The sequence below is a fragment of the Humulus lupulus genome, chromosome 3 (assembly GCF_963169125.1).
Source record: "Humulus lupulus chromosome 3, drHumLupu1.1, whole genome shotgun sequence".
In the NCBI taxonomy this organism is placed as follows: domain Eukaryota; kingdom Viridiplantae; phylum Streptophyta; class Magnoliopsida; order Rosales; family Cannabaceae; genus Humulus; species Humulus lupulus.
In genome coordinates, this window is record NC_084795.1 from 233,504,057 (window position 1) to 233,528,313 (window position 24,257).

General features: G+C 42.5%; 1 protein-coding gene across 1 annotated transcript; it reads left to right on the forward strand.

The window, feature by feature from the left end:
• Positions 1 to 1,879: 1,879 nt before the first annotated feature.
• On the forward strand, positions 1,880 to 20,224 carry LOC133823473 (protein WHAT'S THIS FACTOR 9, mitochondrial). Its single transcript, XM_062256275.1, has 2 exons — positions 1,880 to 3,528; positions 19,637 to 20,224. The coding sequence occupies exon 1, from the start codon at positions 1,954 to 1,956 to the stop codon at positions 3,487 to 3,489; it is 1,536 nt and encodes a 511-aa protein (XP_062112259.1). The 5' UTR covers positions 1,880 to 1,953; the 3' UTR covers positions 3,490 to 3,528; positions 19,637 to 20,224.
• Positions 20,225 to 24,257: the final 4,033 nt, after the last annotated feature.

Consider the following 24,257-nt stretch of genomic DNA (forward strand, 5'->3'; position numbering starts at 1 on the left):
TCAACTGTCAATATCGGTCCTGTCCAATGTAACACATACATCCAATCTTATCTACTTTGCTAATGTTCTGGAAAGAACATAGCACTGTAATGTGTAAGTAGATCATATCGTAGATTGGCAAGTCAGTGTAAATCCTGTGCACTGACTAATCTTAGGACTAACTTATTTTGAACATATAATCATATCTATATTCCACTGTGATTACGTCACTATAAATATGATTAACTATATACTCGAGATTTAATAGAAGTTTATATTAAACAAATAATCATGAAAATAAAATATGTGAGCAAAGTGATTGACTAAGTCAAAATTGATTTCTATTCTTTTATTGATGATAAAATGATATTACAAAAAAATTGAGTTTTAATTAGGGCATAAAACCCCAACAGTGTGTTGGTGGGCAGTGGCTGGTGGTCATGGCATGGGTTTGTCTTCTCATCATCGTCAATGAGGGAAAGAGAGAGAGATTCGAGTCAAGAGAGGGGCAAAGAAGAGAGGGAAGAGGTAAGTTTAGCCGTTTAGGGATTTAGATTTTTTAGGGTTTTATTTTAAATTTTTAATCTTTTATTATTAATATTTATAAAATAAAAAATAAAAACAATTTTGGGCGAGTTTCGTGTAACCCGAGCCCAAATCATGCGTACTTGAACATCCGAACCCAACCTGATAGTGCGGTCGGGTGGAGCTCGATCCAGCCCGAATTCACGAGTTCTGTCGTTTTTTCAGACTTTTCGGGTGTAGGTTCCTTCAGGTGGTAGGTTTTCGGGTCAAGATGTGTAGCCCTAATATGGACTCTTCAAAAAGATGTTATGATGTGTCTTTTGATTGAACTTTATTGTTAAAATTGTGTATTGAACGTGACGAGTAATGTTTGTAAGAATTAAAGAATGATATAGAGGGGTGGGAAAATAATTTTTTTTCACTAGGTGATTTTGTGCTTATTCAATTTTTTTAGAGAAGTGTGGAAAGAAACTTTATAATTTTAAAATTTTATGAGAGGTTTGATTAATAAAAGAGTGAGGAGATAAAAAAAAATGAATGCTAATTGAAGTACTATTTTGTAATTTTTTAAAGGCTATTTTGTAATTATTTTTAAGCTAAGTGTTATTGCAAATAAAATTTATTGTAGGTGTAGTGATAAAAAAAATTCCATTTATAATTTGCTTTATTTTAGAGTAATAAAATTAGGATTGACAATTTATATAAATGTGTACACGACGCGAATATTAATTATGTAAAAAATTTACAAATGAAAACAAGCAAGACTATTAAATGTATTACTTAAAATTATTTATTTTTGTATCATGTGATACAGGGACACAAATTGTCATCCCTAAATAAAACATGATTATAGTTTTGTAAAAATAAAACATGGTGAGATGCCATAAGGTGAGACGCCCCATATTTTTAATGTACAGACTCGATGTCAGTCTTGAGTATATGTAGGTATGTAATATATTGGTGTTGTTTAGTAACACTTAAAAAAAAATAGTTTTTTATTTAATTAATTAAAAATTTAAAAATTAAACATAAAATGTGTTTGGTAACTTTATTTTTATATATTATTTTTTTAAATTTTAATTAAAATTTATTAAATTTTGAAAATAGAATTTTTTCACTTCCAAATTTTTTTTAAACAGTTTTTAATTTTTCTTTTTTTTTATCCTCTTTTTCAAATCAACACCTTATATTGTTAAACAAAAAATAAAAATAAAAGTTATCAAACGCGTTTATTTATTTTTTTTTTTAAAAACAAAAAAACAAAAATAATTACCAAACATATTTTTATTTTTAAAAAAAAAAAAAAAAAAATTATATTTCTATTTTTTGGGTTTAAAAAATTCAAAAACCCATTATTATTAATGTTCTCAAATGAAAATAAAAAGTCTATCAAAACCCTTCTAAAACCCCAAACCCTTCAGTCCCATCTTTAGCTCTCTACCAAAACCAATGTCTCCTCTTCGTTTCATCTTCATTTCACTCCCAAAGCCCCGCCCTCACTCCCACCACCACTGCCGAACCTTCATCGACGGCACCGCCATCAGATGGGTCCGAGACCGCGGCCTCGACCACGCCGTCGAGAGGGAGAAGAATCTTATACCCATGATCAAACTCAAGAACTTAATCAAATTAGAGCCCTCCAAGTCCCTCCCAGCCTCCATTATCGCCGAAAAAAGGGACTCCCTGAAGATACCCATCCGCCCCATTGAGTTCGTCCGCAAGTACCCCGCGATTTTCCAGGAGTTCCTCCCTGGCGGCACTGGATTCCAACCCCATATCCGGCTCACGCCCGAAGTCCTCGACATCGACGTTGAAGAGCAGTTTATGTATCAGAGCGAGAGTTACAAGCAGCAGGTTGCTGATCGGCTCTTGAAGCTCCTGATGCTATGTAGAACCAACAAACTGCCGTTAACCCTCGTCGAGCGCCTGAAATGGGATCTGGGTCTTCCTCAAGATTATCAGCGGAGCTTAATCCCTGAGTTCCCGGACTACTTTCGAATTGGAGTTTCCAAAGATTGCTCATCTGGGCCATTTTTGGAGCTCGTTTGCTGGATTAGTGAAATGGGGACTTCGGTTATGGAGAAGAAGGTAATGAGTTGCAATTCGGGTTATTCGAAAGGGATGCCTATTGCCTTCCCTATGCATTTATCTAGAGGTTTTGAAATGGATAAGAAGATGAAAAAGTGGGAAGACGATTGGCAGAAGTTGCCTTATGTTTCTCCATATGAAAATGCAACTCATCTTCCTCCTAAGGATGATGATTCTGATAAGTGGGCAGTTGCGGTTTTGCACGAGTTTCTGCATGTTTTGGTTCCGAAGAAGACAGAGAGGGACAATGTCTTGTGCTTTGGAGGGTATTTGGGTATAAGATCAAGGTTTAAGAGGGCACTTCTTTATCATCCAGGTATATTCTATATGTCAAGTAAGAATGAGACTTATACTGTGGTTTTAAAGGAGGGTTATAAGAGAGGTTTGTTAATTGAGAATCATCCATTGATGAACATGAGAAGTAAGTACATTCATCTTATGAACACTTTGAAAGAAGATAGTAAACCCATAAATGTGCCTGGTGGAAGTGGAAGTGCTAAAAAGCAGAAGCTGAAGCAGACAACTTCTGATTCCAAAGGAGAAGGGGACAAAGAGGAGGAAGAAAGCAAAGAGGAGGATGGAAGCGAGGAAGAAAATGAAGGGGAGTTGTATGATTCATCCGCTGCCGAAGAGGATGATGATGTTGATGCCAGTAAGCAAGGTGTAGAAGAAGCTGTTGCAAATAGTAGAGGAAGAACAAGGAAACCATATTTGGATGGGAAAGGGCGTGGCCGAAATTCCCAAAGGAGGTCAGCTGGAAAACATTCTGGCAGGACTAGAGAAAGATCTTCGTCCCAAATTTCTCTAAGAACTGAAAAGCATGGTAGAAGTTCGAGAGGGAGATCAAATCTTACTAATAGCAGGGGAAGGTCAATGCCAAACAATACTCCTAGTTAGTTGAGATTCAGCTATTTTGCTGTAAGAGTATATACACAGGTTTGTTTCAAGTTCTAGTCTTTTTTTATGAGTTTTACTTATTTGATTCGTCTGCTTTGAGATTGTGTATGAAGGTATTTAGTTACATGCTCGATTTCCCAGTTTGGGTTCACATGGCAAGATAAGACATACTCATATATTGAATGGAGAGGGAATTTGCTAAGAATGTAAAGCAAGTTATGATATGTGTGCGACATCAAATGGCAAAAATCATAAAAAAGTAGAGAGATGCTAGAACTTGTTGACTCCTTAATAAGTAGGAGATCCGAAGTCGTAATAAATTAGCAAATATAATAATTTTTTAGATGCAACTCTGTTAAAATGCATAGTCATGGACTCATGTGGAGGAACTGTTGCACGTTTTCTTGGTCAATATTCCTGCCTTTGAGCATGATAAAAGGTGGTCCTGATGGACACTGGATTGGCTTACTAAACGAATGAGGGAAAGCTTTACCTTGCAGTTAGCTATCCAACCAGTCGGTTGAAAACAATTGAGCATGTATAATCAAGAGTCAAAATTTGAGTGTCTTGAAGGATTTCTTGCAAGTCTTTTTTTTGCTTGTTTCAGTTCTGTTGTAATTGAATTGTAATATATGTATACACACACATATATCTAGATATATTTCTTTATTAAAAGTTCAGGTTTCTTCCAGCTATATATATATACACATATATATGTATTTCTGTTACACCCAGATTTCGAGCTCTGAGAATTGTGATCTCGAAAGCTGGATTTGTCAGGTGTGAGCTCGCAATATTTAGAATACGTGTTCGCAGCCTAGGCACCGAGTCTTCACAGTGGTGGCAACCTCAAAGATAGGTAACCTCGAAGTTCTTATAAGCTCGAAAGACAGACATCGGAAGGCGTCCGTTTTCGGGAGTGACCTCGGATCAATTGGCCCGAGCTTGGGCATGAATGTGAGCTCAGGGAAAGGTAGCCTCGGTGATATTCACCCTTTCCGAGTTGATCTTGAGAAAACAAGGCAACTCGTACTTTATGCAGAGATTTAGACGGGCATGATGCCGATCGCTGATCTCGAATTGCTTAATAGATCACTTGAAGAGACTCAGTCCATGCATTCAAGAAATATTGTTGTTGTAACTTCCCTATAATAAAGGGATATTTATTAGTCAGTTACACGCCCCCTCGTCTTCAGGGGACGTTTCCTTGTATATAGCTCGTCTTCAGGGGATGTTTCTTTGTATATAGGAGTTACAGGCTTTAAAGCCATTAAGTTTATTAATGTAAAAGGGAACTTCCCAGAGACGTGTGAGAAAGTATCCTGAGACTTCCTCTATAAATAGGGAAGTCCTGCACCCTTGAAAATGACCGAAATTTTGTGATCTTGAGAGAAACTCTGGAGAATTCATTCTTGAAGAATTTCCAGAAATCATCTTTAAGTTCTAATAACAAAGACTCGTGGGCTAGGCAGAGTTAACTGCTGAACCACGTAAAAAATCCTGTTTGTGCTATTATATTTTTTCTGGCTATAACTAATTATTGTTTACGTGCTCTATATTCACTGTTGACGAAAAACGGCGTCAACAGTTTGGTGCTTTCATTGAGAGCTTTAAGCATTCAGTCCTTGAACAAGTTATGGCCGCAAACGATCAAAACATTCTTGAAGAAAACTATCCGAGACGCCCTGGGAAACAACCAATGGTAAACCCGGATGCTTAAGAGAGAGGCGAGTCCTCCGATTCTCGGGGACTACCGCACCTCCAAGGGATGAGGATATGTACTACAATCCTGAGCGGTACGTTCCCATCGTGGAACTTGAAAACCGGCAGCTGAAACAGCAGTTGGCATTGAGAAGCGGAATGAGGAGTTGGCTAGGATAGCCGCAGAGGCTCAGGTGGCTCAGCCCCTGCCTCCGCGTGAAAACCAAGCCCCTCCTCTGAGGGACGTGCATGTTCCTCCCCGCAGGCCTCGTGGGCGTCCACGAAAAAATGCTGCCACAAGAAGGCTGGAACAACCTCTGGCACCAGCAGTGTAACTCCCTACTTCTTTAGAGCCGTTACTAAGTGAGTTTAAAACGTGCATTTAACTCACTAATCGAGGTTTTAGATCAAACAGTGTAACTAAGCCATAAACATTTGAAAAACTTTTAGAAATAAATTCATTTTATTGAAAATCATAAGAGTTTAACACTTGGGATCCCAAAATACAGTTTAAAAATATTTACAACATATAAACTGAACCAAGTCGACTAAACGACAAAATCTAGGGTTGTTTACAAACATCTCCCAAAAATCCGCTGGCTGTGGCAGCCAGGCTGGCCAAACATGTACACGTCGCATCATGCCTGCTACATTTGTGGTTGGTTGGCTTTCTCCTTACCCTTACCTGCACCACAGAGCATTTGTGAGTCGAAGCCCAGCAAGAAAACCCACAAGCAGATATCATATGCAAAATATACACCAAGCATATAGACAGGCCATCAATAGGCTAAACACATACGGCCTAGCCGTCCCAGGTGCTTTACCAGACCCTGAGTTTGCGGTCTGCACCGTGAGGATATCCTAGGTATCCTTTTAGGGACCCGCCTTGGCAACTCGCACTCCACGTGCTCAATGCTGCTCCCGGCCCCTTGCCGTACTCGGCCTTGCACTCAACGTGCCTAACGCCGTTCCCGGCCCCCCTGCCGATCTCGGCCTACACTGTTCCCGACTCTTGCCGATCATTCACATAATAGCACACATAGCATAATAAACAAGTACAAAATACTAACAGATACAGTCTAAGGGTCACGCCCTGTAATTCAAACATATTGGGCTCCGCCCTGCATACCAGCTCTATTCAAGCACATTGGGCTGAGCCCTGCATACAAGCTCTATGGGAACAAAGGTTTTCTTACCTGAGTCCCGAGCTCTCCGAGCACCGATACCCCGAGCACAATCCTCTAGCTCGAGCCTCGCCGAAACCCTAGTCACAGCATAATAACCATAACCATCCATCAAGTTCTAATCCATTAAATTACTTCGAGCCATAACTCTAACCTCCGGGACCTTGAATCCTATCAATCCGGGTGATAAAATCCATCCCGAGCCTTAACCATTAAGTTCCAAAGTCTAAACACCCTTAAAAACACAAGCTGGCACTAAGAGCCGCGACCCCTCCCACAAGCGTTGCAGCTAGCCTCGAAATAGAGGCTAGCACCACACTGACCCCCACACGGGCCGCGGCGCGCATGAGCTTCTCGGCCTCCCATGGCCGCGCGCGCACACGGGCTGCGGCGCGCCCCTCCTAGGGTCGCGGCTCTCGTCACCGAACCCAGAATTCTTCATCAGTTTTCTACCTTTTCTTCAAGCCAATTCTCACCAAAACCAAGCTAACAATCCCAAAGCCTACTTAGCAACCCAGATAATTAACACATACATACCAGCTCAATATCAACACTAAAACTCCATCAAAATCTACTCCAAAACCCACTAAAATACTCAAGAACATACCAAACTTAACTAGCATGCATACTCTAGCAAACTAGCAAAAATTCTCAACATAATCCCAATAATTAAAGTTTACCTTGCTGAATTCAATCCCTGTAGTTGATCCTCAATCCTCAAGCTTTAAGCTTCTAAGTTTCTTCAGCCCAATCCCTTGCTTAAGCTAGCTTGCACCAAAAATTCCCTTTGTTATGCTTTAGAGAATGAAGGAGAGAGAGATAAGAGCTAACTTCAGTTGGGAGGAATAAGCTAAGGTCGGTTTCTTAAGTTTCTAAACTATTCCTCTACTTTGTTTTATTCAGCTTAAGTCTATATGGTTACCTCAAGGCTCGGGGTACCAAAACGTCCCCGATGGCAAAATGGTAAATTTCCCCAATATTCCTGCCTAGACATTCTATCATCAAATATATCTCCAAATATTTATTTTCATGTCCCGATAACCCCATAACTCATCTAATACCCGAATTACCCCTCGACTTGCCCCGAGTCCGAATCTCAACCCTGTTGTGACTTTCGGGCTAACCGCTCCCCAGGACTGTCTCGGATCGTGCTGCACAGACGTATCACATATATATCATTTATCACATTTATACCTCCCAATAACCAGATGGGGTCCACATGCATATTTAACTCAACTAAACATGCATCATAATTATATATTCACATAAATCCACATATAAACATATTAAATCACTTATTGCCTTCCAGGCACACTAATAAAGACCCTAATCCCGATTAGCAAATTCGGGTCGTTTCAAGCAGAGCCATTCGCTCCCTCGAGACCCCAGAGAAGTACCCGAGCTAGGGCTCTGGTTAATCCACCTGCGGAGGTACCAGCGGGAACTGAGAACAATCGAGCCCCTGTAGAGGCTCGGACTCAAGTCCCTGGAAACACACAGAATGCACCGATCCATCTCGGGCAAACTTCGGACCGTCCAGGCCACGAAATGGGTGGCAGCCACCGTCACCTATACGATTCCCTCCATCGCCTATAAGATATCCTTCACCTCCTCGCAGGAATGCTCAACCAGTTCGAGATGATGAGGAAAGACGTGCGGGGAGGAGACAAGGGAACAAGGAAGCTTTCCGAGAGCGGAGAGGCTCCCTATGAAAAAAGTCAAACGTCCCAGTCTCTCACTGCAGAAACAAGGCGGCATGAAAGAGACCCATCTCGAAATAATCATGCGACAAGTCTTACTAGTGACGACTCGGGAGATACCAGATCAGTCACTATGCATGATCGAGGTCGAAAGAATACTGGGAGCCGCAGGAATCGCTCCGACCTACGGGAACACTTGAATCAAAATCGGGGTAATGTTAACCCGACAAACCCGGACTTGAGGGATTGCTTAAATAGGCGTAAAGACCCCCTGCGGAGGCGCGAACCTGGAATTGTGATTGACGACAACCAATTTCATGCAAGACCCCTCGTGGACCCGGTCTAGGAAAGAATTGATCAGTTGGAAAAGGCCTTCAGGCTTTTGAAAAATGAGCAAGGTCAGGGTCGATATGTAGATTCTGACGGGGAGCTTGAACCGTTTGCTCCCCATATTTCCAATACTCCGTTTCCTCAAGGAGTTCGGATCCCTCACGTCCCAACGTTTGAGGGAAAGTCCGACCCGTACAGCTATTTGAGTACATTCAATACCATAATGAGCGCAAGTAACGTGGGTTACGAGCTTAGATGCATGTTATTTCCAGCATCGCTGACAGGATTAGCTAAAAGTTGGTTCGAAAAATATAGAAGACACTCAATCACTTCTTGGGATCAGCTGTCTAAAGACTTCAAGAAGCAGTTTAGAGCCATGATGGGGGTTAGACCTGAGGCATCAACTCTGACTAACGTTCGGCAGCAGCCAGGTGAGACATTTAAAAGTTACCTTACAAGGTTTAACTTGGAAGTTGCACGAGCACGAAATGTGGATGACAGCGGTCATCTAATGGCTGTCCAAGCTGGAGTAATGCCAGGAAGTGCTCTTTGGGACGACATGCAGAGAAAACTGGTGAGGTCCCCAACCGAGTTTAACAAACGAGCACAGAGGTTTGTCAATGTAGAGGAAGCGAGGTCGACACTTAATGTGACTTTCCAGCCCGTAACTACAACGATAAACGTAAACTTTGCCTCAACCTCGACGGACCCACCAGCTTCAAAGCCTGCTGCGGAAAACCCTTCCAAGAGAAAAAAGAACGAAGGGAGTAACCCCGAGGCCGAGGGAGGAAAGAAAAAGAAGGGGGAGAGATATTTCTCCGTGTACAGAGTGTACACCGAGCTCAACGAGTCTCGGGAGAACATATACCTGGCTAATAAAAATCAGGTCCCCTTCAGACGTCCAGACCCAATGAGAAATCAGAAGTCCAAGAGGGACTCCAGCAAATATTGTCGATTTCTCAGACACCGGGCTTACTACTGATGAATGTCGACAGTTGAAAGACGAGATCGAGGATTGATCTCGAGAGGTTATTTCAGACAATATGTCAAAAATCAGAATACTAATCAGGCGTCTACGAGCCAGAGGGCAACCGCGCCACAACCTGCACAAAACAACAATTCCCGAGCTAGGGAAGAAGATAGACCCCTTCCAATTGATGGAGAAGACGTGATAACCATTTCAGGAGGGCCTCATCTCCTGGGCATGGGCAGAAATGCCCAAAAAAGATATGTGAACTAGCTAAAAACTGGGGACGGGTCTCTTTATGAACCCAAACCTAGAGCTCCGAAAAATCAAAAGGTTGAATCCCAGCCAATAACCTTCACTGAGGACGACGCGTCCCATGCTCAGTTTCCTCACCATGACCCACTGGTCATCACTCTCCAGCTCGCAAATAAGAGAGTTCACCGGGTTCTCATAGACAATGGGAGCTCGGTTAACATTCTTTATAAAGCCACCTTGGAGAAAATGGGACTCACTCTTCGCGACCTGAAACCATGTGCAACAACACTGTACGGCTTTTTAGGAGAAGGGATCGCTTGCATGGGATCCATCGAACTCCCCGTAACCTTGGGAGACTACCCAGTCTCAACAACCAAGATGATGGAGTTTGTAGTAGTAGACCTACCTTTGGCCTACAATGTGCTGCTCGAAAGACCCGCCCTGGTTGGGTTGGGGTCAGTCTCGTCTGTAAGACATCTAGCCGTTAAGTTCTCGACCCCTAGTGGCATCGGGACATTGAGGGGGGATCAGTTGGCTGGAAGGGAATGTTACAGCATTTCCCTAAGAGGAAAGAAACAGACGAGCGCACAGGCACTCGTCATTGTTCAGAATAAAGATGGGACGGTCTTGGAGATTGATGAAGAAATCGATCCGAGGGTTGAGGAGAAAGTTGATTTCGAATCGTTAGAAGAGCTCGAAGAGATCAGCTCGAAGAGTCCGATCCCACGAAAAAAGTAAAGGTTGGGAAACACCTCTAGGAGAAACCAAATAGCAACTAATTTGCTTTTTGAAGAGAAACTAGGATATCTTCGCATGGTCACATTCGGACATGGTAGGAATAAGTCTGAACATAGCGAACCACGCGCTAAATATTGATAAAAGCTTCCCTCCAAAGCAACAAAAGCGAAGACAGCTGGATGGCGACAGGAAAAAGGCATTGAAGGAGGAGGTCGACAAGTTAAAAGCAAACCGGTTCATTAGGGATGCTTTTTACTCTGACTGGGTAGCCAATCCGGTGTTGGTCCCAAAGCCTAATGGGACGTGACGAACCTGTATTGACTATTCAGACCTCAACAAAGCTTGCCCGAAGGACTGTTTTCCCTTACCGAGGATTGACCAGCTCGTGGATGCCACGGCGGGGCATGGACTGATGTCGTTCATGGATGCCTATTCTGGATATAACCAGATTCCCATGCATGCCCCCGACCAGGAACTTACGAGCTTCATAACGGACAAGGAGCTATACTGTTATAATGTCATGCCATTCGGGCTCAAAAATGCTGGAGCCACATACTAGCGGCTCATGAATATGATGTTTTCGGAGCAAATAGGGAACAACATGGAAGTTTATGTTGATGACATGCTAGTCAAGTCTCAACTTAACGATAACCATGTTGACGACCTCGAAGAGTGCTTTGGCGTGCTCCGGAAGTATAACATGAAACTAAATCCTCAGAAGTGCTCCTTCGGGGTATCATCAGGAAAATTCCTGGGCTTTATTGTAAACGCTCGTGGAATAGAAGCCAACCCAGACAAGATTCAGGTCCTGATCGACATGCCCTCACCTTGAAGACACAAAGATGTCCAAAGTTTGACCGGTAGGATAGCGGTGCTAAGTAGGTTTATTTTGAAATCTACAGATCGTTGTCTTCTGTTTTTCAACCTTTTGAGGGGAGGCAAGAAATTTGAATGGACGGAAGAGTGCGAGCTGGCCTTCCAGGAGCTTAAAAAGCACCTCGCAGAACCCCCATCTTATCAAAACCTATTACGGGAGAAGTACTGTACTTATATCTTTCCACTACCGAACACGCAATAAGTGCAGTGCTCGTGCGAGAAGAAGAAAAGGTACAGAGGCTCGTATATTACATCAGCAAAAGATTACTGGGGGCAGAGTCGAGATACCCCTTGATGGAAAAGCTAGCTCTCAGCTTAATCCATTCATCTCGTAAACTTCGACCTTACTTTCAGGCGCACCCCATCCATGTATTGACTGATCAACCACTTAGGCAAGTCTTGTCTAAATCGGAGGCTTTAGGTCGACTTCTTAAATGGACGGTTGAACTAGGGCAATTCGAGATCACCTACCACCCGAGGACAACCATTAGGGCACAGGCATTGGCGGACTTTATAGTGGAATGTACTGGCATGACCAACGATGAAGCTATTACCCCGACCCACGAGATGTGGAAACTTTACTTCGATGGGTCATCTAATGAAAATGGATCGGGGGCAGGGGTCATTTTGATTACTCCCGCAAGGAGCAGATTTCATTCTGCCTTAAGATTAGACTTCGATGCATCGAATAACGAAGCCGAATATGAGGCTTTATTGGCGGGACTTCGTATAGCCAAAGAGCTCAAAGCTAAAGCAATACATTGCTACAGCGACTCCCAGCTTGTGGTTAACCAAATCTTGGGAGAATACCAGGCTCGTGGCACAAAAATGGCAGCTTACTTAGAGAAGGCAAAATCCGCATGGGAACATTTCGAGTTTTATGCGATCGAACAGGTTCCCCGAGATAAAAACTCAAATGCAGATGCCTTAGCTCGGCTCGCTACTTCCACCGAGAATGATGAGCTAAATGTTGTGCCAATAGAGCACCTCTCGGCACCTAGCATTAACGAGCCGGGGGAGGAAGACGTGTGTATGATTGATTCCGAGCCTACCTGGATGACCCCGATAGTCGAATATCTCGAGATCGGAGTCCTTCCAAAAGATCGGAACTAGGCTCGAAAATTAATGTATCAACTTCCCCGTTACACCATTTTGGACGGAAAGCTGTATAGAAGGGGATATTCCATGCTATTACTTCGGTGCATGACTCCACCCGAAGCCAAGAAGATCATTGAAGAAATTCATGAAGAGTTCTGTGGAGACCATACTGGGGGGCATAGCCTGTCCAAGAAAATCATACGCCAAGGTTATTTCTGGCCTACCATGAAATCAGATTCTTTCGAGTACGTAAATAAATGCGATAAATGCCAGCGGTTCACCACGATTCCTCGAGCTCCACCATCCGAGCTGACCATGATGACTTCCCCATGACCATTTGCGGTATGGGGAATCGACCTCATAGGCTCTCTCCCAACTGGCAAGGGCAATGTGAAGTATGCTGTAGTTGCCGTAGATTACTTCACAAAGTGGACAGAGGCTGAACCGTTAGCAACAATAACTTCCAAGAAAGTCCTTGACTTTGTGGTAAAAAACATTGTATGCCGATATGGGATGCTGAGGAAAATTGTATCCGACAATGGAACCCAGTTCGACAGTGACTTGTTCACCAACTTTTGCGATAAGAATGGAATAATAAAGAGTTTTTCGTCAGTAGCTCATCCCCAGACGAATGGCCAGGTCGAAGCTGTAAACAAAACTCTCAAGAGTTCGCTAAAGAAAAAGTTGGAGGAAGCAAAAGGACGATGGCCCGAAGAATTGCCCCAAGTCCTATGGGGATATAGGACTACAGCTCGAACATCAACAGGACATACCCCGTTCTCTCTGGCATACGGTTGCGAAGCTATGTTGCCTATTGAGGTCGAAATCCCTACGATTCGAACCCACATTTATGACCAAAGCTCGAACCACACTCAGTTCGAAGAAACATTAGACCTGATCGAGGAAAGAAGAAACGAAGCTCAGCTGAGGAACGCTGCCTACCAACAGCGAGCTACCAGGTACTTCAACAAGAGAGTTTGGGATCGAAAGTTCGGCGTGGGAGATTTGGTGCTACGGCGTGTATTCTTGGCAACCCGAGATCCAGCAGCTGGCGTGCTCGGGCCAAATCAGGAAGGACCATACCAGATAGAATCAGTTATCCGGCCCAGTGTTTACAAGTTAGCGAGATTGGATGGGAGCCTGGTACTGCGAGCATGGAATGGCGAACACCTAAGATCTTACTATCAATAGTATAGGAAGGATGTTGCTTGTAACCATGCTTGTTTATCTGTACTGTTTTGTCTACTTTTGGATTTCATCAAATAAAAATTTATTTCGTTCAATATGTTATGTTTTTCTTTATTTTTGCAATATCTCTTAATTTAATAACCTATAGTCACACTCATAGGATATTAAGGGGCATCATTGGTATATATACCATCAGCTTGAAAAATAAAATAACATACACGAAATGCATGCAAGCGTTTGGAGATAACCAAATGCGCCAGTTGGGATGGTTTGGATATAACCAAGCTGTCAAAAACATACAAGTGTTTGGATGTAGCCAAATGCGCGAGTTAAGGTAATTTGGATATAACATAAAAAAAAAAACATATAAGTGTATGGATTACAAACCAATCACGACCTTAAAAGGTTTGGAGCAAACCAGCTAAAACTAATCGACTATAAGTTGGAACATAAACCTACTTCGAGTTAAGTCGAGATCGAGGCTGGAGTATCTTATAAAAAAATAGTTTCAAACTCATAACCTCGGAGAGATAACCGAGGACGAGAAAAAGTAACTAAAAAATGAGATATAACTAAACCGTTCGTATTACACACTATACAAGTACTTTCGAAGTTCATGGTTAAAGTAATATCCGACCTTGACGAATAACGAGATCGGAAGCGGGTAATTCGAGCAAACTATGCATGAAGGCATTGAACCTCGAGCCTAAACCCAGACTATGTTTGTGCGAATAAACAAACATACGCGACTCTTTAATATAAAATGTGCAAAATATTTCAAACCAAGGAATGTAAAGCATATGTATTAAAAGAAAAAGAAATTGTGTCAGCCCTACGGGCATAAATTAAAACAGTTACAAAAATAAAGGGACGTAGCCCCGAGGTGAGGTTCAAGAAGGAGCAGTTTCCTTGGCCTTCTCAGCATCAGCGACACTAGATCCCTCAGGACGAATAGCATGACTATCCTTCTGAGCAGCCTCCCGAGCAACCTCATCCGCCTCAAGTCGGGCATTCCACCGCTCTACGAACTTCGCCTCAAGAGGACCTAGGAAGCTGGTGTCGAGGTCAGCATTATCGACCTAGATCTTGTACATGGCTTGGTCGACCGCTTTTTCCTTCTTCTCTTTGAACTCGTTAAGGAGGTGGGCCTTCTCATTTTTGATTATCTCGAAAGTAGCAGCTTTCTCCTCCTCGAGTTTGGAATTAGCCTTCTCCAGCTCCGCAAGACGAGTTTTCATCTTTTCAAGCTCGGCCTTCGAGTCTTTGAGTTCATCAGCCGTTTTAAGCTGGAGATCCCTCGACTCTTGGGCCAGAGACATGCTCGTGTGCACCTCATTGGTCATCTTATAATTAAGCTGTGCCGAGACGACGAGGGCCTGAAACACAGAGATTGAATTAGAGCATAAGCCAAGACATAAGTAATTAAAGGTAAGTTACGAAAATTACCGCGGCTGAAGTTCAATACTCTTATCATAGAGAGTATTACAGTCTGGGGCCTTATTCACAAAATCCCAGCGGTCAGCGCCGAATCCTGAAAGACTCTGACCCACTCGAGAAAGGACGTCCGAGCCAAGTACGGCTCCGTGGGTCCCAGCAGTACCATCAAGCACGAACTCTTCAACATGAGGTCGGGCCGACGGCAGAAGTGCCTTGGAGATTGAGGGTTTCTTCGGGGGTCGGCCGAGTGTTGGGAGAGTTGCGGCTGGAGGAAGCGTGGCAGGCGCGGTCGAGACAGATGCGTCGACCTGGGCATTCGGATCCTCAGTTGTGCTCGCAGTAGTTGGAGCCGATGGGGTCTTCTCAGTGTGCCTGGGGATTTTAGATGGTCAATTTGATTTCTGCGAGCCTCTCGGGCGCTTACTCTTTTGAGCTCCCTCATCGCTGAAGAGCACGACGTCAAGGTCGGAATCCATAACACCTGCACAGTTCCAATCGAGGTTAAGCATAGTGCTAACAAACTTAGAAGATATAAAAAAAACAACAAGTAGAGAAAGACCTAACTGGAACTTTCCCCCGAGCTTGAGCTCGGAGACCATGAAATTCCCCCATCTTCAGAAGAGGCGGGGGGAGTACCTTCCCTATATGTGGATGTCAACCTCGAAAGGTCCCTATAATCATTGGTCCTGTATTGGACGGCTATTCCGTTCCATACCTCGTTCAGGCTATATATAGTATCGTATTGCCCGAGCCAGCTATCGAACCTATGAACCCGTTCATCTACCCAAGTCCACACATAAAAGTGGTTCCTATCGCCTTCGCACAGAACTAGCCTATCGGGTTTGTGCTTTAACAGGGTGGGGGACCACATTTTTGAGCTTAGGATGATTGTACCTTGATCATCCGAGCCCGAGCTCGAGGCTTCATCATTGGCCTCGTTCCCTGATTGCGGGCTCCTTCGGCGAACTGGAGGCGGGGGTCTCGCCTCTCTCCTCGGGGGGAGGACGCCTGTTGGCAAGGGCACAAGCTCCCAGTGGTCATATTTTTTGTTAGACCAGTCCGAGGTGGACTGGCCATCTCCCAAGAGCCCGCAAGCTCGAAGTTTATCTTCATGCAGAAGGTATGAGAGCGATCTCCTGCCATAAGGGAGTCGGAGCAGGATCTCCCTGTGCTCTTTCATCTCGTCAGAAGGAGTGGGATGACGATAGTTGGCTGGAAAATAAAACACATTTCAACTAAGTATAAGCCTATAGATAAATGTTCAAGCACAGAGATAAAGGAGGTAGGGTACTTACGGATCCGTCTGAACGAATAGCATCGTGACGGAGACAGGCCATCCGTCCAGAAGAAGGCCTTCTTAAAATCAGGAGGATGATTGGGAAGATCCTCAAACATCTTTTTCTCCTTCGGGTAGCTCGAAAGATAATAAAATCCATCTCCTCCCCGAGCTCGGGAGGGATTGCTTTTCAAACAGAAGAGATACAAGATCTCTGCTGGCGTGGGTCCTTCCCACTTCAGCTCGTTGTAAATCGACTTCAGGGTAGACAGTACCGTATACGAATTAGTGTTGAGCTGGAATGGAGCCAACTCAATAAAGTCCGTGAAGTTCTTGAAGAAAGACTTCAAAGGCAGTAACGCTCCTGCTTTCATATGCTCCTAGCTCCAAGCCGCATACCTCAGCTTGTTGTCAGGATTTCCATCTCCTGGAGCATAACAGCTTCGCTCGCTGGGAGTAGGGGCTCGACACCTTAAGGAGCCTGACAGTCTGAGACTGTGAAAGGTCAGGATATCATTTATGTGACCTAGCGAGGTAACCGAGCTCCAATATTGCTCGGCCTCGAAGAACTCCCTCCTCGAGTGCGAGGTAGAGGGCTCCCCCATCAATGAGAATTGGAGCTCTCTCGGGTTGTACGCGATTGTCACTTTTAACCTAGGATCAAGGGGGATCGGCCTAGGCCCTGAATCAGATTCCGGATAAAGAGCCTCTCGAAGGATTCTTCTCTTCTTTTCTATGACCTCGACGATTTGGCAGCGATAGTGAGCTCGGGTTTCTTCCTGTTCGCGCGCGAGATCGTATTCACGAATCAGACGTTGGTTCTGAGCAAACAACGATTCTGGGCTCGGGGTTTTTGGCGAGTACGGAATTGCAAGCAGCGACTCCCACCGTCTTTCCAGATTCTGTGACATCTAGCAAGAAAGAAAAAATGGTGAGGGCCATGCAAGCAAGGAATTAAGAATACCGAGCTTGGTGAAACAAGTTCGGGAATGCTTGGGTACGAGATGAGTTCGATCCTGGAGACCCGATTAAGTGTCACGACGTGTATTTCACGAAAAAGGGAAGGAAGTGGATTTAATTTTTGAGAATCCCGAAATATCAGGGAAAAAGGTGGCGGTTATTTACAAATGGTATTTTTGGGTATCGTGCATTCTTTAAAATCAAGATTTTGTACTCGATATCTTGGTGTCCAAGATATGTCCTCAAAAATTTGAAAACCCAAAAAAGAAAAACATATTTGAGTCTTCCTATATTTGAACTGGATTCTAAACCAGTAATGGGGAACCTAAACGATTATCTATCAATGAAAATATACTAGTACATCAAACTAAAGAATAAATCATCACATTCCCAGAAATGCAGAAGCAACAAAGAAAGAAATTGGTGTAGAGAAAAAGAAGATATACATACAAGTTAAGATCAGACACTTACACACTGAAAATGGTGGTTGCAGAGAAGCTGATGATTGAAGAGGCAGGTATGATCTCACGATCTCGAACAGGCTGGCGGTCCTTTGCTTCCTTGTCTGGGAAAACATGCAAAAGCGAAAACTTCCTGGGCTGGTCTCTGGTTTTTTCTCTCTTATTTTTTCTCTGGTAAACGTAAAAGTAAGGAGAGGATGATTGAAGCCCTATATATAGACAATCAGAAGTGATAAAAGGGGGATTAATTCGAGCCATTGTCCAGGATCCTTATCAAATCCGACGGCCAGGGATAAATGACAAGATGGCAGGCGAACGATCGTGGGCAGGTTTCCAAGGTACTCGAGTACTTTGAGTGAGCAATACCCAACTGATGCGTGTCCATACTCGAACATGTGTAACGGTGCAGTTCCCGAAGAAAGTAGTTCAAAAGTTTCCTTCTCATAGGATTTGAACAAATACTTTTAAGGGGGCAAAATGTTACACCCAAATTTCGAGCTTTGAGAATTGTGATCTCGAAAGCTGGATTTGTCAGGTGTGAGCTCGCAATATTTAGAATACGTGTTCGCAGCCTAGGCACTGAGTCTTCACAGTGGTGGCAACCTCGAAGATAGGTAACCTTGAAGTTCTTATAAGCTCGAAAGACAGACATCGGAAGGCGTCCGTTTTCGGGGGTGACCTCGGATCAATTGGCTCGAGCTTGGGCATGAATGTGAGCTCGGGGAAAGGCAGCCTTGGTGATATTCACCCTTTCCGAGTTGATCTTTAGAAAACAAGGCAACTCGTACTTCATGCAGAGACTTGGACTGGCATGATGCCGATCGCTGATCTCGAATTGCTTAATAGATCACTTGAAGAGACCTAGTCCATGCATTCAAGAAATATTGTCGTTGTAACTTCCCTATAATAAAGGAATATTTATTAGTTAGTTACACACCCCCTGATCTTCAGGGGACATTTCCTTGTATATAGGAGTTACAGGCTTTAAAGCCATTAAGTTTATTAATGTAAAAGGGAACTTCCCAGAGACATGTGGGAAAGTATCGTGAGATTTCCTCTATAAATAGAGAAGTCCTGCACCCTTGAAAATGACCAAAATTTTGTGATCTTGAGAGAAACTCTGGAGAATTCATTCTTGAAGAATTTTCAGAAATCATCTTAAGTTCTAATAACAAAGACTCGTGGACTAGGCAGAGTTAACTGCTGAACCACGTAAAAAATCTTGTTTGTGTTATTATATTTTTTCTAGCTATAACTAATTATTGTTTACGTGCTCTATATTCACTGTTGACGAAAAACGGCGTCAACAATTTCTTTATTAAAAGTTCAGGTTTCTTCCAGCTAAAAGTAAGTAAACACACAATGAATTCCTTTCATAAGTATTAACTTTACATAGTTTGGTCGCCTATTTTTATATGGGAATACTCCTTTTCCACTAATGCAATGACTGGTACTCTTTTGCATTACCCTGTCTATATTTTTCTTGTTTAACTATATCTCCAAAATGATATTTATAAACAATTTTCTATTGAGGTCCCAATCTCTGTCTGGTTGGTAGTGGAGTTAGGAATTATCGTTGTGTAGTACTTGTTAGCAACTCTCACGTTGTTGTGTTTGTGGATACCAGCCTGGTTTGTGCACTTTTATTGGTTGTTATAATTCCACGCACTACTTGGATTTATTTCTTGCTACTATTGTCTACTTTTAACATGTGCCTGTTGTTAATTCATGCTGCAAATTGTATGTAACGAACATTTGCTTGCTTTTTTTTATTAGCTAAATGCTGGTTTATTTTTATTCTTTACATGGAAGGTTACAACTAAATCTAATTTTGAAGTTTAGTCTTGAATTTCTTTTTCTTAGTAAATCTATTTACTGTATAGTAATTCTTATATGAACTTCTTCATTGTAGACATTATGCTGTTGTAATGTTAACGGTCTGAATTCATCTTTATGTTCTCTTTGTTTGAATCCAGGTTGGTAACCATATTATCAAGAGGATTCATCTCCATGTGGAGCATGTGCAGCTCTCAAGGTGCACAAAGGAAGGCGAAGAATGACTGCTGAAGAGCGAAGCAAATGCAAGAGGTGAGGTTATTAGGATTAGCACCACCAGTAGGCAGCTCCTAAACCATGTTTCTGGGAGGAATGTGTAGTCGAAACGAACACACACGCCAATGTTGCAAAGATTATCGACAGTGGTTTGTTCTTGTCTTGTTTTCCAACAACTGATGGACTGGATTGCAATATGTGGATGTGCTGTTTCCTTCATTACTCATTCAACTTCTGAGGGTTGTAAGTTCTCAGTTATTGTCATTTTTTTATATTTTAAAATACTATTCTAACTGCAATTTTGCTGTAATTTTGTCTGATTCTGTCTGTTAAATCCTTTGCTTGTTTCAATGCGTATCTTGCTGTTGTATAATTACAAAAGTGCCAGGTTTTTTTACCACAAAGCAGTTTTTTTGTCTATATATGGCTAATGGATTAGAGGTTACTTGTTATTGTTAAGATTTTAGGTATGTATTTCTTTATTGTCTGTAAGTCTAAGCTATTCTGTTCAAGAGTTGTAGAGTTTTCACATTTTGAAATCAGTATAGCTTTCAAATATAACAAGAGTTACTTTGAACCCCCCTATACAAATATTTGGCAATGCTTACAAACTGTTTGATTATGTTCATTGTCAATCAATGCAGCACTGATTTCCAATAATAATATGACAATTCATGCAGACTTTGAATTCGAGGAGATTTTTACGTTGAGGAAGCATTTGTTTAACTTTCTATACCTGTACTTCAAACTGGTGTTTCTTTCAACTATCATAGAAGTTGAAAATTTTCCACAGTATCTAGGCAATCATTGTATATATATATACAACAACAAAACAAAAAAAAAAAAGAAAAATAAATTGTTGTGCCATTTGTTAGGGAAAAATCTAGCAACAAGAATGAACACTTACAGTAATGATTTTTAGTTCTTTCAATTTATGATAGAAAATAAACTCAATGATTTCATGTTGCATAAAAGACACGGAAGTTACGTATCAAATATGTCACGAGAGATATTAGACGTCAATCACAAGCTTTTAATTCTTTAAGCTTTTTTTCCCCCTAGAAATTTATGATTAAAAAAGGGCGAAATTGATATGAAAAAGTAAAAACATGGCAAGTCAATCACTTGGTATTCTTTACACTTGTTGTGAGGTTGTGAGTGTAGATTACTAAGATGAGATTATCATGAACACGTATGTCAAAAGTCAAAAAGTAAGACGTAACAATTCTTATGACTAAGATGATCACGTGTGTGAGTGAAGTGATTTTTTTTTGGCAATGAAAAACTCCATTGAAAAAAAATATAATGTCTTACAATTTAATATGATTAAATATTTTGAAGAAAATTTGGGATAATATCTAACCAAACAAGTTGTCTATCTATCCTAAGAGCATAAATCGTCAATCCATGAGCAGTCTCATTGGCTAAGCGATGAACATGAATTAGGGTCACTTTTGTAAATCTGGATAACATACTTGCTATATCCTCTAACAAGGACCCAATGTCATTATAAAATGTATGTCGCTTAGTGTAAGCGAACACAGGTCCTAAGCAATCAGTCTCTACAACATGCACTGGAAGTCTCATAGATAGAATCCAATCCAATCCAATCCTACCATCAACGCCACACATTCTGCTTAGATCACTGAAAAATACCCTACAACCAACTTTACAAAGTCTAAATCATAGAAAAAATATCTGATTGTTTGAAAATGGGCAAATCGTGCCTTACAATCAATAAACACAGACAAGAGAAAAGTGGCTGGTCGTGTGAAGATGGACAAAAAACGTGCCTTACAACCAACACTTTTAGGAAAATAAAAAATTACTACTGGTTATTCAATGGTAAAAATGTGTCTTGAAACAAAAGTATTCATGAAATTGATAAATTGCTGGCCGTTTACAAAATGGGAAAAAACGTGCCTTACGACCAGTAAATGCAATAAAAATGGTTGATCATAGAAAAATGGGCAAATAGTGCCTTACGACCAGCCTTGCATTAACTCATAATAAATGGTGCAATTCGGCCCTTGAGTTGTTTATGTATATTAGACCGACTTTGATTACACTGGCGCATTAGGAGTTCTTGTAGCAGTTGGATTCTATTCAACAGGTAGTCGAACGTATCTTCTCATGGCCTGATGATTTTGGCGGATGAGAAATTCAATTTTGTTTTCAAGTTGGTTACACTCATTAGTGTCATGTCCATAATCGTTATGGAAGCAGCAGAACTTGCTAGTGTCTCTCTTGCTTATATCCTTCTTGATATGATTGGCTTCGTATAAGGTACCTCAGCTTGTGTAGCTTGAAAGACTTCTGCTCGTGACCCCAAGAGAATAGAGTAGGTGGTAAAACGAGGAATATACTCTCGTGGTTTATCGTTGGTTTTGGCCCTTTTGTTTTCGTTGTTATTGCCACTATTCGAGTTGTTTTTTCGTTTTCCACTTCCTTGGTTATTTTTATTTCCATTACCATTACCATTGGTTGTATGGTTCTGGTTCTGGTTTGGAGCTCCATTATTCTTAGCTGGAGCAGTAGTACTAGTACCTACCTGATTGGCTTGATCTTCTCTTCTAATGGCTTCCTCTAGTTTAATTAACTCGTCTGCTTGATCTAGGAACTCTCTTGTTGAGTAGATGGTTTTTCTCCTTAAGTTAGTCCATAGAGGACCCTTTACTTGGATTCCAGGCATGATGGCCATCAACTATCCATCATCGCTGACTGTCTTCGATCGGACAGCCTCTTGCATGAATCTTTGCACATAGTCCTTCAAAGGCTCATTTGGCCATTGATGTCGACAAGGTCGTTGAGTTCAGCAAGTGGGATACGAGCAACAAAGAATTGTGAGTAAAAGAGCCTCACAAATGTATCCCAGGATGTAATGGTCCTTGGCTCCAGTTTGAAGAACCATTGTTGAGCAGAATCTGCTAGAGTAGCTGGAAAGATCCTACAACAGACGTCGTCTCTAATACCTTGGAGATCCGTTTGTATCTCAAAATTGTTAACATGTGAGATGAAATCTTCCCTTCCAGTATACATCTTACAAGTTGGCATTTTGAACTTGGGTGGTACTATCAGAGCATTGATCCATTCGGAGAAAGGAGACCCTTTCCTTCTTTCTGGGTCGATGTCAGTGAGCTTTGGGGTTGTTAGCTCTCGTACCATTTGGGTAAGAGCATCCAATTGCGCCTGGATTGCAGGAGCAACTAGTTGCATAGCATCTAGTGCTGCAATTGGGATTGCAACAACCCCTGATTGTGGTGCATGCAGGATTACCGATGCAACGGGTCTAGCAACAATGGACATGTTGCCTTTCCTAAACTGATCGAGGACATCGTGGAGGTCAAGCTCTCTATTTCCCAGCCTATTAAAGACACTTCCCCCTCTTGGTCGCCCCCCAACATTTTTACTTGTCTGCTCGAGGAGGACCAGGAGGTGGTCTTGCAAAACAGTTCACTGGCCATTGCTGCCTTGGTGGGAAAAACAGTCTTTCAGGCTACACATTTTTCCTAGGTGGGATATCTTGAGGCCCAGGTGGGCTTGGCAGAACAAACTATCATCTTGGATTTTCATCATGTCGATGGTCATTACACTGTTGATGGTTATGGGGTTGGTAGTACCGACTATCCCCTTCATCATCATTATAACAATCTCTATAATTTGTTTGAGAACTACTCCTGGCCTCTTGGTCATTTCTCCTTCTTTTTCTTCTACGATGATGACCCCAGTTATGTCCAACATAGTGAGGTGGCTGGCCTCGGTTCTGGCTAGCGGCTATCTCATTCCTTGGTTGTCAGAATTGAGGACCAGCTTCAGGATTTGGGGGCTGCCCCCCTCTCGAGGTTGCTCGCCTTGGGTGCTCATTAGCAGGCCTTTCAGTTCCAGATACTTTTCTAGCACAACCTTGTTCTCTATTGGGCAGCACCTGTTCATCTTGATGGAGCGATCGCTGCACTCTTGGCTGAGCTCCCCTATGGGAGTGATGACTCCTAGCAGGTCCAGGAGGAACCACTTGATCACGAGATTGAGCTGGTTGGACTGGGTCTGGTACCCGTTCGGTTGGTCGAGGAGCGTCAGGTTGTGCTTGACCACTGTTCTCAGGTTGAGGGTTCGCTGGTCGAGGCCTTGCTGCTTCATTTTGTGACAAAATAGCCAGCAATAGCCTTGCCGCCTCATAATTACGGTAGTCGAATTCTTCTTTTTGGGCCTCAAGGGATCGTTGCCTTTGATCTAACCATGCTTGAAAATCTTGGCTTTGTTTATTGAGGGCTTTTGATATAGCCTCTTGAGCTGCTGCTTGACTCTCATGCATGGCAACGAATTGTTCTTGCATCTGTCCCATGACCCCTTTCAGTTGTTCAAGGTCGGGGTGCAGATTTTCTCCTAAGTCCACATGGGGCTCATCATGCCCAAATGTGGCTGGTGGAGGCAGGTTTCCAAGAGGAGGAATTTGATGAGTGGGGCAGAAATGAGGGATCTGACTACTCGAAGATCGATCAGGATGGGCAGTGTTAGGGTTCCCCCTTGTGGTTCTTGACTCTAGCT